Source organism: Coturnix japonica, chromosome 14, assembly GCF_001577835.2.
Source record: "Coturnix japonica isolate 7356 chromosome 14, Coturnix japonica 2.1, whole genome shotgun sequence".
In the NCBI taxonomy this organism is placed as follows: Eukaryota; Metazoa; Chordata; class Aves; order Galliformes; family Phasianidae; genus Coturnix; species Coturnix japonica.
The window spans coordinates 8,924,225-8,940,150 of NC_029529.1; the positions used below are offsets into that span (position 1 = coordinate 8,924,225).

Genomic DNA, 15,926 nt, shown 5'->3' on the forward strand with positions numbered 1-15,926 from the left:
TTTGCACTTCACCCCTTCAGGCAATTAACAGTATGAGCATTGCCTCCCTAATACATCACTTTTCTTTGTATTCCCACTTGGACATTTGAAATACTTGTTTACAGCACTGACAAAATGATCTATGGCCTTATTATGTTCTGGCACTCCATGGGAAGTCTTTTCTCCAATGGATTATTCTACCAGATTAATTATTGTATGTCAGGATAATTGTTAATCAAATGCTAAAAATGTAATATATTTAAGGGAAATTTTGATGAAGGAAAGGCAGACTCCTTATATTCAAGAAGACTCACCCTTCCTACCCTCCTCCCACCCCAGAAAAAAATAACAAAAACCAAAACCAACCCCAACAACCAACAAAATAAGCACTGTTGTCTGGAATTAGCATGGGAGGCCAACACAGACCACTGGTTCGTAAAATGCTGGTAATCCTTTTCCTTTACATTGCCAGAAATTATTTTTCCATCTAGGTCTAAACAAATGCTACAAGAATAGGTATATACCATTTAGTCATTAGATAAGCAATGTTTTATTGCCAGTGAAATTGAAAGTATTTAAAATTTACATCTAGTAATTGCATTTGTTTTCTATAATTCTTATTACAGGGTATTTACAGCTGCATTCATGGAGTACACATTGAAGAAAAAAAGAAGTCTCCTGACTTTACATTGACCAATTCCCAAACCAACATGTTAAAACTACTACGAACAGCTAAAAATATGACCAATATAAATCCTTCAAGAATTAACTCCCCCAAAAGAACAGCTGATTTTATTCAGAGGGGTTCCTTGATTATGGACATGGTCATGGATAAGGGAAACTTGATCTTCTCTGATAACAGATCCTTTCAGACAAAGGACAACTTTTTTGGTGAAAATATGAGTGAACTGCAGACGCTTCCTGGCAATCGACACAAGGACAATCTTAACAACTATGTTTTCCAAGGTCAGCACCCTCTCACGCTGAATGAGTCCAACCCAAATACAGTAGAGGTTGCAGTAACAACAGAAGCAAAAGTGAACTCCAGACCCAGGCAACTTTGGAGGAAATCTGTTGAATCTTTACGTCAAGAATCTGTACGTCAGAGTCAAGGTTCCCAGAGGGAAAACGGGTCAGATGAAAACCGGCAGCTTTCAGTGAAAAGCCAAAGATATCTTCCTGAAGAGATTGTCCATTCAGATGTATCAGAGACATCAAGCCGAGCTACTTGCCATATGGAACCTGAGAACAACAATAAGCACCACAAAACCAAGGACAATTTTAAAAAAAGAACAGTAGCATCAAAATACCCAAAAGACTGTAGTGAAGTGGAACTGACATATCTGAAAACCAAACAGAGCTCTCCACGGGATAAAATCTACACAATTGATGCTGATAAGGAGCCAGGATTCCGCTTGGACACACCCCAGTACATTGAAAACATTGTCCTTCCAGAAACTGTAGAGTATCCAGATATTTATCAAGATCACAATGACAACTACAGGAAAGCAGAACATGCTAACAGGACTCCCTTGCATAATGAAGACAGTCTTCCAAATAATGATCAGTATAAACTTTATGCAAAGCACTACACTTTAAAAGATAAAAATGCTTCCCTAGTTGACATGAATGATAGATACAGACAGAATTCTACTCACTGTAGGAGCTGTCTTTCCAATTTGCCCACTTATGCGGGACATTTTTCAGGCAGATCTCCCTATAAATGTGATGCATGTTTGCGGATGGGGAACCTCTATGATATTGAGGAAGATCAGATGCTGCAGGACACAACGAACTTATCACTTCCTGAAGAAATATATGACCATAGTTGGTCACAGAATAATGCTCTGCAATATCATAAAAAAAACAAGTTGAGGATTAGCAGGCAACATTCTTTTGATAATATTGCTGATAAGTCCAGGGAAATTGATCTTGGAAGACCTTCTCGTAGTATAAGCTTGAAAGATAAAGAGAAGTTTCTCCAAAGTAGTCCATATGCAAGCATGTTTAGTGTTCCCTCAAGCAAACTGTTGAGCAACAAAGCCTCACTTTTAACTCATGCTCTGGAGGACAGTAAGAGGAGCAAGTCCCTGTATCCCGTTCACTCAGAAGATAATCCCTTTCTGCACTCGTATCGTGATGACCAGCACTTATCTCTTAGGCGAAATCCAGCTGATCTTTATAAATATTCGTTACCAACCAGAGGAAGAAATGATAATTATTTCAGGTCATCCATAAAGTCTACAGCATCATACTGTTCCAGGGATGGTCGGATCCATAATGACATGTACATTTCAGAGCATGTTTTGCCTTATGTTGCAAATAGGAATAGTGTGTACTCAACTCCAAGGGTTTTAAATTCCTGTAGCAATAGACGTGTGTATAAGAAAATGCCTAGCATTGAATCAGATGTTTAAATTTTCCATGAACACTTATCTATAGGGAAAAATAGTTGCCACCATCTTAGAGGGAGAATATTTCCTTTAACAGTACCCTGCTGTAGTAAATGATATGTAAAACTCTCCCTTTCCCAGTGTACTTTTGTACATGAATAGGTAAACTTAGTATGCTCTCAACCACCTTTTTGAAATGTGTCTTGTTGAAAAGGAGAACAAAACAGCCATTTATGTATGTTTTATATAAATGGCAAGCTGTACTGAAATAGCCCCAATATATGTTGGCAACTATGCTATTTTGTATCTGATTATTTTATATAATTTTGGTTTTTCTAATTTCTGTTGCTAAGTATCATTCAATGTACTTTTGTCCTTAGAAATGTTTAATGATTTTCTAGTACCGGATAAGCAATATGGTATGCATGTAGTATGACACAGACAAAAAGAATTAGGAATGCATTTGCTAAGTTACAAAAATAAGACTCTTTAAAAGAGAACAGAGAGCTAGGCTTTCAAAAGTATATTTTAGCTTCATAATCATTTTCAAAGTTAAAAAAAAAAAAAAAAAAAAAAAATCCAACCCAAACCCCAGGACCTTAATTACCAAAATACAGTGTGTTAGCACAAAATTAGTATGTTCATTGTAGACTGACAGAGAATAAATGGGAAGACTGTAGGCCCAAACATGTGAACTGCTGTGTACCAAAAGGAAGCCCTGTGGATTTTGGTTAATGTTAATGTGCAAATACTTTTCTTATATTTCACTTGCACTTGCCGTTAGAAACTAAGTTTATTGAAAAGTCTGCAGTCATCTTGTCAAAAAATTCACAGCTGCCTAATCCAGAGTATATATTTTTAGCTATCAATATATGTCACTTATTGTGGAGTGTTGGACTTCATTAGTAACCTTGAGACCTAATAAGTATGCAAGTTTGCATTTGCCCCTTACTGGTGATTACTCAGGGCTGTATAGTATTTATTTTATTCCTTCACTTCCCAAACCAAATCCCAACCCACCATAGTTCTTTGTTGATAGGATATTAGTGACATCTAATTAACTATATGTTAGTATTACTAAAGCTGTTAATATGGTATCAAACACCAACAGCCATATGTTTAGTGTAATCAGCAAGGAATGCAGTGCCATTTATTTGCATACACCATGAAGGATTAATGCCTTTTGTGGGCCTTCTTCTTTCTGGAATATCATGCATATTTGTTGAACATCAGACCTCTTTTTTTTCTTTTTTTACCTCTCTAATCAAATCTGTCCTATAAATTGAATATATGCACACATCATCACTCACTGGTATGCAAAAATATTTACATTACAAGGCTGTATTCTTATATGACTTTTATTTCTAGTAAAAATCAGTCAGCATATTTCAGAAACAAAATGTGTGCTATGCACCCTTCCTCATCTCCCATAGCCATAAGGGAGCATGGAAGGGAAAAGGGGAAGACTTTCATGAGTAGAGTGTACAGTTGTAAATTGTATTTAGATTAAAGAAGTAAACTGCTAATATATTTAAATACAGAAAGCTTCAGCAGGAGGTTCTCTCCCATTGTCCTGCTATTCTAAGAATTGTTCTGATTTTATTTATTTACTTTTCCATGTATAGCAAGTTTAGATTATTAGATTATTCCTTAGATTTCACTGAAAATCAGTGAACAGGAAAACCATTACCACTGTGAATTGGAAAATGTAAATATTACCCTGACTTTTCCCTAAACAAAAGTTATTTTCAATAGAATCGTATTTACATCAGCTGTAATTGTATATCTGCAAATCAGAGGTACAGTATGCAAGTTGTTTAGTTTGGAGTAGCATCCTTCAGACGAGAGCTGCAAATGGCAGGTATTATAAATGACACACAGTGATAGTCAGAATACGGCTTATTGAATTTTTGTTTACAATTCTCTTATTAAACAGATTTGATCTGACTTTAACTATTAAATGGTCCACAATGAATTCTTGGTATTTACAAATGTATTTGTACTCTCGTCAAAATGGTGAAGGATGATATTTTTGAAGGAATGAAATGCAATGGGATTCGGGTTTTCCAAATCCCTTCCCAGCTTCCAAAAATCTCAGCATACCTTGTTCAGAATGTTCAGAAAGCATATCTATGGGCATTCTGTCCAGAGAAAATACTGTTTTAGTATTTCTTGTTCAACATTTGGTCACAATTCTTGGCCCTGATTCACATGATACGCTTTCTGGCTTCTTGCTGGCTCTGGTTTTCATAAAAAGAAGATCCTTGACTACCCTTACAGAGATTCTATCTCAGGAATAGCTGTGCGAACCAAGCAGAGCTAGGATGTTTATGGATGGGATGAGCACTACTTTTCACAATCAGAACCCCTTTCCCATATGTATACATATGTGTACCTTATTCATCTTAGCTCCATAGGAAAATGCACTAAAGACATAAGCATTGTTGTAATGAGTGTAATTAAAATATTTAAGGCAAATTTTAATTTCCCATCTAAATCACAGTAGATTAAACGAGGTCTCGAGTACTTTGAACCACCTGTGTTTTTCAGCAAATCATCTGTTTGCTGGTATCACACCAAAAACTACCATGCAAGTTACTGGGAATTTTACCAAGTGAATCATAAAACTCCATGGTGGGTCTTGTCTTTCACATCATCTGAAAGCACTCTGAACACTGTCTGCTCACTCCAAGTCTTTTGTAACTTCATCTTTATCTGCAACTAGACACCCATGCTTCAATATATAGACAAGTACTGTATGTAAAACTCCGGGAAAGAAAAGTTCCCATTTACAACATTTTCTAAATAAACTGTTGAGATCCAAATGCAAACATGCTAAACCCAGGTGGATATTTATCCTTCTGTTAAATGTTCAGGCAAATTAGCTAAAAAGAACTATACTGCAGTGCTTGTTTTTTTCTGATTTGAGAAGATTTCTGATGAGTGTAGAGATTGGTTATCTACAAATACGAAATACAATCCCACACCAAACCAAATTAAAGAGACAGAGGGAAGACTTGATAATGTTGCACAGCAGTTGTTCACATGGAAATAAACTATGCTGCCTTAAAAGAACAAGAAAGAAAGAGATTTTAAAAAGTGGATGTTGAACGTAGAGGGATAAGAATCATGCATGCATTTGCGGTTTTGAACTTGGCATGTAATATGACTGATTGAAGGGGGAAGAAAAGGTTATGGTGCAGGGTTTTAGCTGAGTAGCTAGTGTGGTTGCTGATGTATACATGTAAAGAGGAAGAAACTGAGAAATTGAAGGAAAAGCTTTAACAGTAGAGCCACAAGCCACAGCTTGTGAGGCTCAGCTGTAGGGCATATGGAACTCTGAATATTGCCTGAGCTTTGTTGATATATTTGCACTGACTTTCAATGAAATTGAGATCAAGACTTTCTGTATTTCCCTCTCTCTCACTCTAGCTGCTGCTATACTTGAAGAGGAGAAAAGAATCTTCCTGCATAAGTGGCCATCCTTTCTGTACCTTTCTGGATGGTGCTGGTGACTTGTTACATTTTCCTGATTACAGCTCTAGCAGATTGTTGGTCATTCCTATCACCAAGATTTCCCGTGACTCCAGCTGGAACTGAATCAGGCTGTAAATGATATGGGCCATTCTTGGTAGCATGTCCCGTAGTGTTACACTGCTCCTGGACGACAACTTTTATGGAGGCAGGATATTGAATTGCTGAGGAATGGAGTAGGTACATGGAGGTAAAAACAGCTATGTAGACATTCCTGCCTCTTGCTTTTTTCCTCTTTTAAAGACATTGTAGAATTTCTTCATGTTTTTGTCTTCCCCTTTTCACCACAGTACATTTTCCTTTTCCTTTCAAATGAATTTTGTGTTCTGCTTGTGTTTTGTAGAGCAGTGTAGCCACCCACTAACTTAAAAGCATGGAAATAAGATACTTTAATATATAAGGTAAAATTAAGGAAATTAAGCGTTCTTTGTATTTCTGGAAATTTTCATTTAATGTTTTGGCAGCTTTTGCTCAGAATTCTTTATTTTGCTACTTTAGAAGTTCAGTTAGGAAAAAGAGTGCTGTGGACACACTGAATCCAAATCACCGCCAGCTCACCGTGTTTTGGCAGCATCTCATGAACATGTCTCGCTCTTTGTGGTCTTCCAGGAACACTTAGTTAAATTAAGGCTCACAATAAAGCTAAAGAAAAATAGTGGGTCCTTTATATATTTATTTATTTATTCCTGGTGAAAACAGTTCTTTTTTTACACATTTCCAAAGGTAGCAAAAGCCTGAGATGTGGAGTGTTTGGGTTACTCTGCTAGAAGGCAGAGGTCTTTGTGTTGCTAGTGTAGGGAGAGAAAGAGAGAGAAAGCTCCCTCCTGATGGCAGTCAGAGCACTGGAGGCTTGGAACCAGTTGTGTTGCTGATGTGTCCTGAAAGCATTTATCTCTCTCTGCAGACATTTTAGGAAGCATGGGTGCCTAATTAGAGACGTGTTTAGTAGAGTAATGGACTATTTATCCCAGCCTAAAAATCTGTTCAGTTGAATCTGTGTGTGCCAGTTTACACCATGCAGATCATATGGATTCCTGTACTTATTCAGTATCTGCTGAAGTTGCACCTGTCTGTTGTGGATTCTGCAGTACTTCCAACCTGAACAGTATCACCATTTTCTTTATACCCTGTGACTAATCAGCATGAAATAAAAGTGTTAGCATCTCTTCCCTGTAGAATAACTTGCTATTTTTATATTTCTTCTGTGTAGCATATGCATCTTAAGATACAGTGATGGGGAAGATTTTAGTACTGTTCCTTCCCTTGCTGGGTTCACCAACACAGAACAGAACAGGATTTATGATACAGGTCTTAGAGTCAGTCTGGATTTAGGAAGAATTAAAGAGGTGGATCTTTTTGTTGCTTTACTTTGAATTTAACATGTTGTATATGAAACCTAGTGAAAACAGATATTTTATTATAAAGTCCTCTCAGTTAAAAGAGAAAAGCATCTATTGCGTGGCTCAGGTAGTTTGTGTTAAGTGTTAATCATCACATTCTGTGCTTCTGTCAAAATGGAGTGTCATGAATCCACTTGCTAAACTTTGCCTTTCCCAGCTCTAGTTCTATTTTATCTGAAATATCCTTCTGATGTAGGTGTATTTCCTGCATAGTGCAATCTGGTTTACAACATAGAAACAGTCTTCTGGTGACATGCTTAATTTGCTTGTTTTATTCATGTTAATTTTTTAATCTAAATCTTTTTTCCTATTCAGAGCAGAACCTTTTAATTAGTGATGAAGGACCTTCTGAAAGAGTGTAAAGGCCTTTCAAAGCATGACTTTATGGTATGAGTCATTTTCCTGCTCAGTTGAGCCTGTACCTCCTTGCTTAAACATATTAGCAAAACGCTAGTAGTGGTTGTCAATAGGAGGGAGCACAATTTAATCCCTGCTGTGTGCTTATTTGTGGATGTAAATGCAAGTACAGACAGATAAAGGTTATGATATAGAAAAGACTCCACCTGTTCTGGCTGAAGTCTCCTGCAGAGCTCTGGTTAAGTTACACAGGAGTAGCCTCAAGACCATCCTGTCTCTTCCATCGTTCTGATCGTGCCGACTTCTCTGTCTCATGTGCACATATTGTACGTAGTGTAAAATTCTTGTTGACACTCAGCTGTCATTGTGAAATTAATCCCATTTCCACCTGTTCGCCTTCATTGCAGTGTAGCAGCAATGTCTGTGGGATGTAGAGGTGGTTGTTTGCGTTCACTGTTGTCTGCTCCTCTGTTCAGTGGGAGCAGAAATGCTGCCTTGCTTCTCTCTGCTCTGCTGGGGGAGGGTTACTGCACTGCTTGTAAATAAGTCCCTCAATCAAATTGAGCTTTTCATTTAATTTAATTTTTTTGCCCTTCTTCACTAGACCTGCATATGGAGTACTTTAAGTATATGTACTCTTTGGTTTGATTACAAGCGTGCATCTCCCTGCCATGCAGCAAGAATGCACTCTGTTGCCTTGCAGGTTCGGGAACTGTTTGGTTACATCCTGCAGGATGTATCTACCCTGGTTAAAACTGTTCTTAAAATGAATGCCAATCTAAACAGTTGTAAGAATCCGCTGCTGATTATGTGATGATGTTGTCATATCTATAATTTAAGAAGCAGAGATAACAGAAGTAAAATTAAGTTACCTCAATATTTACCAGGCTTTTGTTGTTTTGCACTTAAATATTTTACTCCTTTTCCTCAATTTTTTACCTGTATTAAATTAGTAGAGAATATAACTATGCTGTAACTTTGTCATGCAATATCTTTATTAGCAGGTAACCACACTGAATAGAATACTGCATATTTAAAAGAGAGATGATTTTTGACTCTCCAGCTCTTCAAAAGTAGTGGTGATCAGCAGTTATACTCTTAGATGTTTCAGTCTTTCCCTTTTGTAATTAGTATTTGTTTTCACTGATATTTCAAAAATTGTAATTCTATGTGCACGTTCTAAAGCTGTGAAAATAAATACCGGTAAATATTATAATACTTATTCAGTGCACTGTAAAGTTCCAAGTGAGATGATGATTTGCCTGGGAATTAATGAAGGTTTCCTCACTTCTCACAAATGGTCCTGAGCTTTAATGTGGGCAAATGGTAATATTTATAGTTATATGAAATTTTAATGGAGAACGTCTTGTTTTGCACTCCTAGAACTATTAGAAGAAATGATATGTTTTTCTGAACAACTGAATTATGATCATACATTTTTAATTTAAGTATTGTACATTGCCGTACATAGGAATAGCCTGCTTGAAGAGATTTGTGTTAGTCATCACTGCAGGATTCTTTAGACTGAGAATAATTCATTAAGGCTGTTTTAAAATGGCATTTAATGGCAAAAAACAGTTTGGAAATATATTTTGGCTTCTGTTTCTTACTGTATTTGGACTCATACTTCTGCAATTGAAGGCCCTCACAAGGTTCCTGTGCCCTCCGCTATGGGGAAGGTGGCTTCTCTTGTTCATTGATAGAACGATATTAGAGGAGTCAAGGAAAGAATTTGGAGTATGAGTTGGTCAATATTTGAAGCGTAAATTATGTTCAACGTGGAAAAAAGAAGGAAGGAAATTGGAGGTTCACAGTTATCCAGGCCAGTGAATGGTCTGTAATGGGCAGCAGAGTGTGGTTTCTGGAAGCTAATTTTTAATGATGGTGATTTGAATCCTGCTGGAGTTTATAGATCACCGAAAAGAAAAAGAGAGTTTCTTATTTCTTTTTGTTTTTTAAGCCAAAGTCTTTATATTGTCATACGAGGTTTTACAGGAAAATGGGCCAAAGAATACAATTAAATATGCAAAAGGTAAATCCTATGGAAATGGATATGCTGTCATCTTGATGTGCAAAAGCATATCAGTGGTAATAGGAACAATGTGTGTAATTTTCCTGTATATTGCTATGTAGGTTGCACTATTTTGAAAGATACAAGCCTGATATTTTAATTACCAAATACCAGAAGAAAGCTGTTTATTAATAGTTTTTAACCTAAATATATATACAGTATAAACACGTGTGCGTGCATACCCTTTCCCACCCAGTCATATGTGAGTAATCTCCCAAATGTGGGGCACATTCCAGCAGTGCTTTATTTTAAATGATTCTCTACTCTCATTTCCAAACCTCCTAAAGCCACCAATTCCCTATTAGCATTTACTGTAGTGTTTGGTGCCTCTTGCTGAAGAGGCTGAGGGTCTTGCTGAGGATCAGGAATGCCAGGATGCAAAAATAAATGAGAGCTCCTCTCTGAAAGCTGGAAATGGTGCTTGCTGACATTTCCATATATATAGGCATGTCTTCTTGTGCTGATGTGAGGATTAAATGACCAGAGACAGTCTGTTGGCCCAATGGCTCCAATGTTAAGTTTGTATCAACTTATGTGACCCAAACCTGGTCATTAAAAACGTTATTTACAGTAGCTGAGGAAAGAAAGTTAAAATCCCCAAATTTCCCAGGAAGGATCAGCAGGGTTTGTGTACCAATGGAGGCCCTTCTATTCATCCATGCAGACTGCAGTTTTCTAAATGGATTTTGTACAGAGGCAGTATTTAGCAGTGGTGCTTGTCAATAACTTCTCAGTGCATAGGCTCTTGGCCATTTTAAGACAGACTACACGAAGGTCTTGACTTAGAGATGGTGATATTTGGCTTCTTTTCTAAGATCAGAATTCTCTAACCAAAACTTAAAACAAACAAACAAAAAAAATGCTGTGGATTTATTTGTTTGAAGTCATTCCTGAGCTTTTTTTCAATGGAAGCGTTACATAGTTAGTCATTTTTTGCACTTCATCCTGGAAGCAGAAAATTCTGTATGGTCAGCATCTCTCTATGGTTCATTGCAAGTGCGTCAAAAGAGTTCCAACTCCTTTGACTGCAGTAAGAACAATTTTTGTTATCTTGTTTTTATCCAGCCTATGTCCGGATTCCTACCATAGGCTTTTTGACTTAGAGATGTGGGAGTGTGTGATGGGAGAGCACACCTTAGTGTGGGTCATTAAAATACCACAACCAAACCTCTTGTTGCAAACGTAGGGAAGTTGCGTCGTGTAAAATTGTGTGCAGCTAGAGGACACCTGTGCAATTTTTAATAAGAACTGTTTACAATTTATACTTTTTATCAGCTGTACTATTTTAAAATAGTCTTATTCATTTCAGAACGTCCATTTTGCTCTGATGAAGAACAGCTTGATCTCTCTGCCTTCACACCTCACGCCCACATGCACAGTGTATTTTGTGTCTTCCCTGAGCAAACCAGAAGGTACAAACAGAATTCATTACCATTAGGCAGACTCCTACCTGATTCTTAGCTAAGTATGCTACTTTTATGCAAAATTTGCATCCATACATTCCAGATTCCCTCAGAAGCATTTCACCTGTGAGCTAATACTGTTAATTTTAACTCATGAGAGTTGAATTTACACTAAACCGGGCATTTCATGCTTTGTTTCAGCCTCTGTAAAAACGTTTTGCTGACTTAGATGAAACACAAACATTTTTGTGTGCTGCTAAACAAGATTCACCAGAAGAATTTTAAAATTTCAGCTTGCAATTAAAATATATATATATTTTTACCTATTTACTTGAATATTGTAAATGTAATGTGTGGTTCTGATTATTCCTTATATACATACATGTATATATTTAAAAGCTGTATGTAAGCTTTATATAAGTGTATGTGTATAAAGGTATGGGTTCTAGTGGTTTGGGTTATTTTTTGTTGTTTTTTGAAGAATGATGGGCAGGAGAAAAATTCAACATTGTGACAAAGATTATACAAACATTTATTAACGTTTTCCAGTAAGATGCAATTTGGAGTTTGACTGGAAGTTATTTGTGGTTGTACTCCAAAAAAAATATATATTAAATATAACGAAAATGAGTACTGAACCTTTGATCCTAAGGCTTCGCGTTAGTTTCATGTGTATCTTGAAAAGAATTCACAATATTAGCTTTGGGTTTTGCTCAGAAAGAAATTATTTGGCACACTAGGAAATATATTCTCATTCTGGTGGGGAAAAGACTCCAGGTGTGCCAATCTTGTTGCACAGAGCAGTAACCTACATTGCAGCTAATGAAATTTGCACTCCATAAACATCTTACCAGAAATCCTGGAACCCTTTGGTTCCGTACGCAATCAATTAAGAAGCCTATCAATCACTTCTGCTACTTAGTGCCATTTACCGTAACATCCTCAAGAATGTAGTATTGCAAAGTAAATTTCATAAATTTCCAATTGCTAGCAAAGAATAGCAAAGGTCTGAAGACCTCTGGGCACCTGGGGAAATTAATTAGGACATTAGAGTAGAAATAAAATTATCTTGGAAGTGGAATAAAGGATGAAATAATTCATTTATTTTTTTTTAATAGAATCCAGACTTTGGTGATTAAATTCATAGCGTAATGGATCCTTCAAAAGGAAACATTTTTTTTGGGGGGGGGAAGAGAATAATTAAAAGCTAGTTTTGACATTCCAATTACTGCCTATTTCATTAGATAGGGTCAGCAAACTGAAATTAATTAATTAAACTGCCATGCTGCAGACACACACGCATACACCCAACTACCCCTGCACCCATCTGCCCATGCCTTTAAAGCCCTGGTTGTAGTAGGATCTCCCCAACAGCACACAGTGCGCCCCGAAGGAGCTGGGAGCCGCGCACCTCTCCTGCGTTACGCGTCCCGTCTCACTGCAGTTCTCCCCACCCATGTTTTAACCCAGTGCATGACTGAGTGCTGATACTGTATAAATATTTTGAAACATATCTAAAACAAATGTTTGCTTCAGACTTTTTATGATAGAGAAATATATAACGATTATGGTTGTCATACAGAATTGTATTGTGTTCTTCATTTTTGTTAAATATGTAGAAAAACATTAAGGGAACGGGAGACTCGAATGTCTGTGTGTACTGAAATGTATATAACTATTTGGAGAAAACACATGTGCCAAGTATAACATGATGTAAAAAATGTAAATATATGAAAAATTCATTTTTCTAATAAAGATAATTTCTGCCAGTTGATATGAAAATGAACAATGCAATCATTCTTGTCTGTATTCCTCGCTAAATGGTCTACATATCTGTGCATAAAGGGCTTGTCTTTTTTTGTGTGTGTATTTGATTTGAAAGGTGTTAACAGCCACATGTTTTGAGTCATCGTTTGTTGTTACAAATTATCTAAAGGTGAAGACGCCTGAAGCTATGGCTGACAGTATAGACTCGATGTTCCCACTTTAATTTAATTAATGAAAAGGACGGAGACAATTAACTTATGAGGAATGCATTCAGTGTGAGTCACGTACTTCGAATGATGTTCCTGAACGGAGGGAGCAGAGGAGCCGTAGGTTGAGGATAGTCCACTAATGCATGGCACCACACCCATGGGGGCTGTGCATGGAGAGATGCTCCGGCTGCAGAAATGCAGGTGCTTTTTGGGGCGATGACAGAGGCAGCACCCAGCCCGAGGTGGATGCATTGCTGAGAGGCTGCTGTGCTAAGAAGAGCTGGAATATGGTGAGCCATGGCCATGGCGGCCCTTGAGCAGGTGAGGTTTGGGGAGAGTAAACTGGAGGGGGAGTGGTAATCCTAGTATCACTGAATGTCTTGGGTTGGAAGGGACCTCAAAGATTATCTAATTCCAACGCCCCACCTGCAAGCCAGTTTGCCAGCTGCTACATCAAGCAGTAGATCAGGCTGACAATGGCGGAGATGTATCTGTCCTTGATATCAGCAAACTTGTTTGATGTTTCAGTTAATCAAGACTTCATTTAAAACAGGAGATTTAGTGAAGCAATCCAAATCTTTTTGACGAGTTGCCCTTTTGTTGTGCCAGTGGGGCTGAAGGAGCGAGGCTCACGTGGAATTCCTGGGTGGTTCTGTATGACCCATTTTCAAGAATTTCAAATCAGTTAATGGAAGTCTTCCTTTATTAAATAAAATGAGCCTAAGCAATCACTCAGTAGTTAGAATAATGTTCTTCGAGACAGTGGGATGAAAGCCATTATCTAAATTCAAAGCATTGTTTTGATATGCATGCTTTATGTAAAAGTAATGGACAAGAGGTGAAAGGTTGCTCACAGATCTCAAGAGGGCAGTTTTGCTTGTTCCCATGGTAAACAGGACTGCACAGATAATATGAAACTGCAATTCTCTTCTTAATGAAGTAAAGACTGCTGAGCTTTCATCTGCTAGAAGGCATTGTAAGGGGATTCCTCTATTTCTGTATAAACATTCCCATTTCGTAAAGCAGAGTAACAAACAGTGATTTGAAAGGCTTTGTTCACCTGCTGTGCTGTCTCCCAAAGGCCCAGTTCAAGTCCTTCAGTCATTTAAAAGCAGCGGGAGTCGATAAAGGAAATGGGTGATGCAGGAAACAGCCGGCATGGTTCCAGTCCTGAAGCACTGCTTTGTGGCTGAGGAGCTGGGCTGCTTCATGTACCCAGACTGCTCCTCCCAACTCACCTGCCACTGTAGTTTATTTCTATCTGTGTGTGTATGAGTCATTTCAGTTTCAGCTTTGATTCCCTTTGGGATCTGGTTCAAAGACTGTCATATTCTCCCAGATACTTCTTTTGAACTTTTACTGATGTGCCTATGGCAACTGTCAGTCCTCCACAACTTTGCATATTTAAAAAGAAAACCACAAAATTAAGGGGTGACTGGGAAATTAGCACTTTCTAAATTTGACATCTTGTGTATCGTAACGCCAGCAGCATTCCTAGCAAAATGAGCAATTCACTACTTATGAACACAAGTGTCTGCCTGTTATTTGGACACCAAACTCTAGTCCAACTAAAGTCTGAAGACCAACAGCTGAAGTCAACTTGTCTCTACATACAGGAACACCTAAACCCCAAATTCTCTCCCTTCACCCTGCACAAGGAAAAGCAAACTATGTAGGGATCCTAACAGTGATTTCTCTGTGCACAAGGGAAACACAGGTTTTGGGCAGGTTATACTTCCACATTCCAAGGTGGTATTGTTTCAGCCAGTTAGGAAGTTTCCCAAATGAAGAAAAAAGCTTCTGCATTTTTGCCACGATATCATAATGCTGATTTTACCCTCCTCTTTCGCAGCAAGAGAAAAAATATCAAATGTGTAATTCCTGTGGCAGCTGAAATGCCTCTGAGCTCCTTTACTGCAGTTGCTAAGAAGAGCCATTTGTGTACCTAGGAGAAGATAAAAGCAGTAGGAGGAGATGATGAGAATAACTTTGATTTTCCTCTGAGAACAGAAGTGCTGTTGCACTGAACTGACCACAGTGAGAATTTTCTCATATGGGCTTTGAAATCTGTGGAGTATATTAATCACTGTCACCCATTTTATTTTGCCTGTAAATACATGTGAAGAGCTTAAGACTAAAAGTAGGGGTGGGGATGATATGGATGGTTTTAGCTATGGGAGGAACTTTGGAATAGGAAAGACAGCTGTAGGGATTCCTACAAAGGATGGGGCAAGTCTCTTTGAATGTGTCTCTCACCTTTAAGAGCAGCTCACGGTCAGTCTTAACCAAGTAAGGAAACTATTCAATGGATTCTTTTAAGAAAAATCCAACATCAAATTGTTATGTTATTCAAATTTTGTCCTTAATCAGAAAGGCTGGATTGATTTCTGGAAGAATATCAGGTCATGTATTGCTCAGCGCTAAAGCACTGCTGCTCCCTTCCATGGATGCAATACTATCTTAGCAAATGGAGCACCCAATGTGACCTTCGCTAAATTTGTACTTCTGCATGCTTTCACTTATCTCTCCTCTGAACAAAACAGCTCCACTCTTAGAATGTTCCTTCCAGTTTCTCGTTCTCTCTGTCTGCTCCTAACAGTTTTCTGTTTCTCTCCCTGCTGGAACATGATGGAAGTGTGAGCTCCACCTTGAACAAGACCTGCAGGGTCATCACATTTCCAAGTGTTAGTTCTAAGTGCATTGTAATCTCCGTGTTCTTTTCTATTTCTGTCTCCACAAAAACTAACATTGCATTTATTTCTGCACTGCCACTCTGCAATGATTTCAGTATTCAGAGCATAATGACATCCATA

At 37.8% G+C, this 15,926-nt stretch overlaps 1 protein-coding gene across 1 annotated transcript in view; it reads left to right on the forward strand.

The window, feature by feature from the left end:
- Positions 1-12,923, forward strand: part of GRIN2A (glutamate ionotropic receptor NMDA type subunit 2A) — a 133,050-nt gene extending 120,127 nt beyond the window's left edge. The window contains exon 14 of the mRNA XM_015877139.2: positions 606-12,923. Coding sequence (XP_015732625.1) covers positions 606-2,396 — 1,791 coding nt within the window. The 3' untranslated portion in view covers positions 2,397-12,923. The remainder of the gene's footprint in view (positions 1-605) is intronic.
- The last annotated feature ends 3,003 nt before the right edge of the window (positions 12,924-15,926 follow it).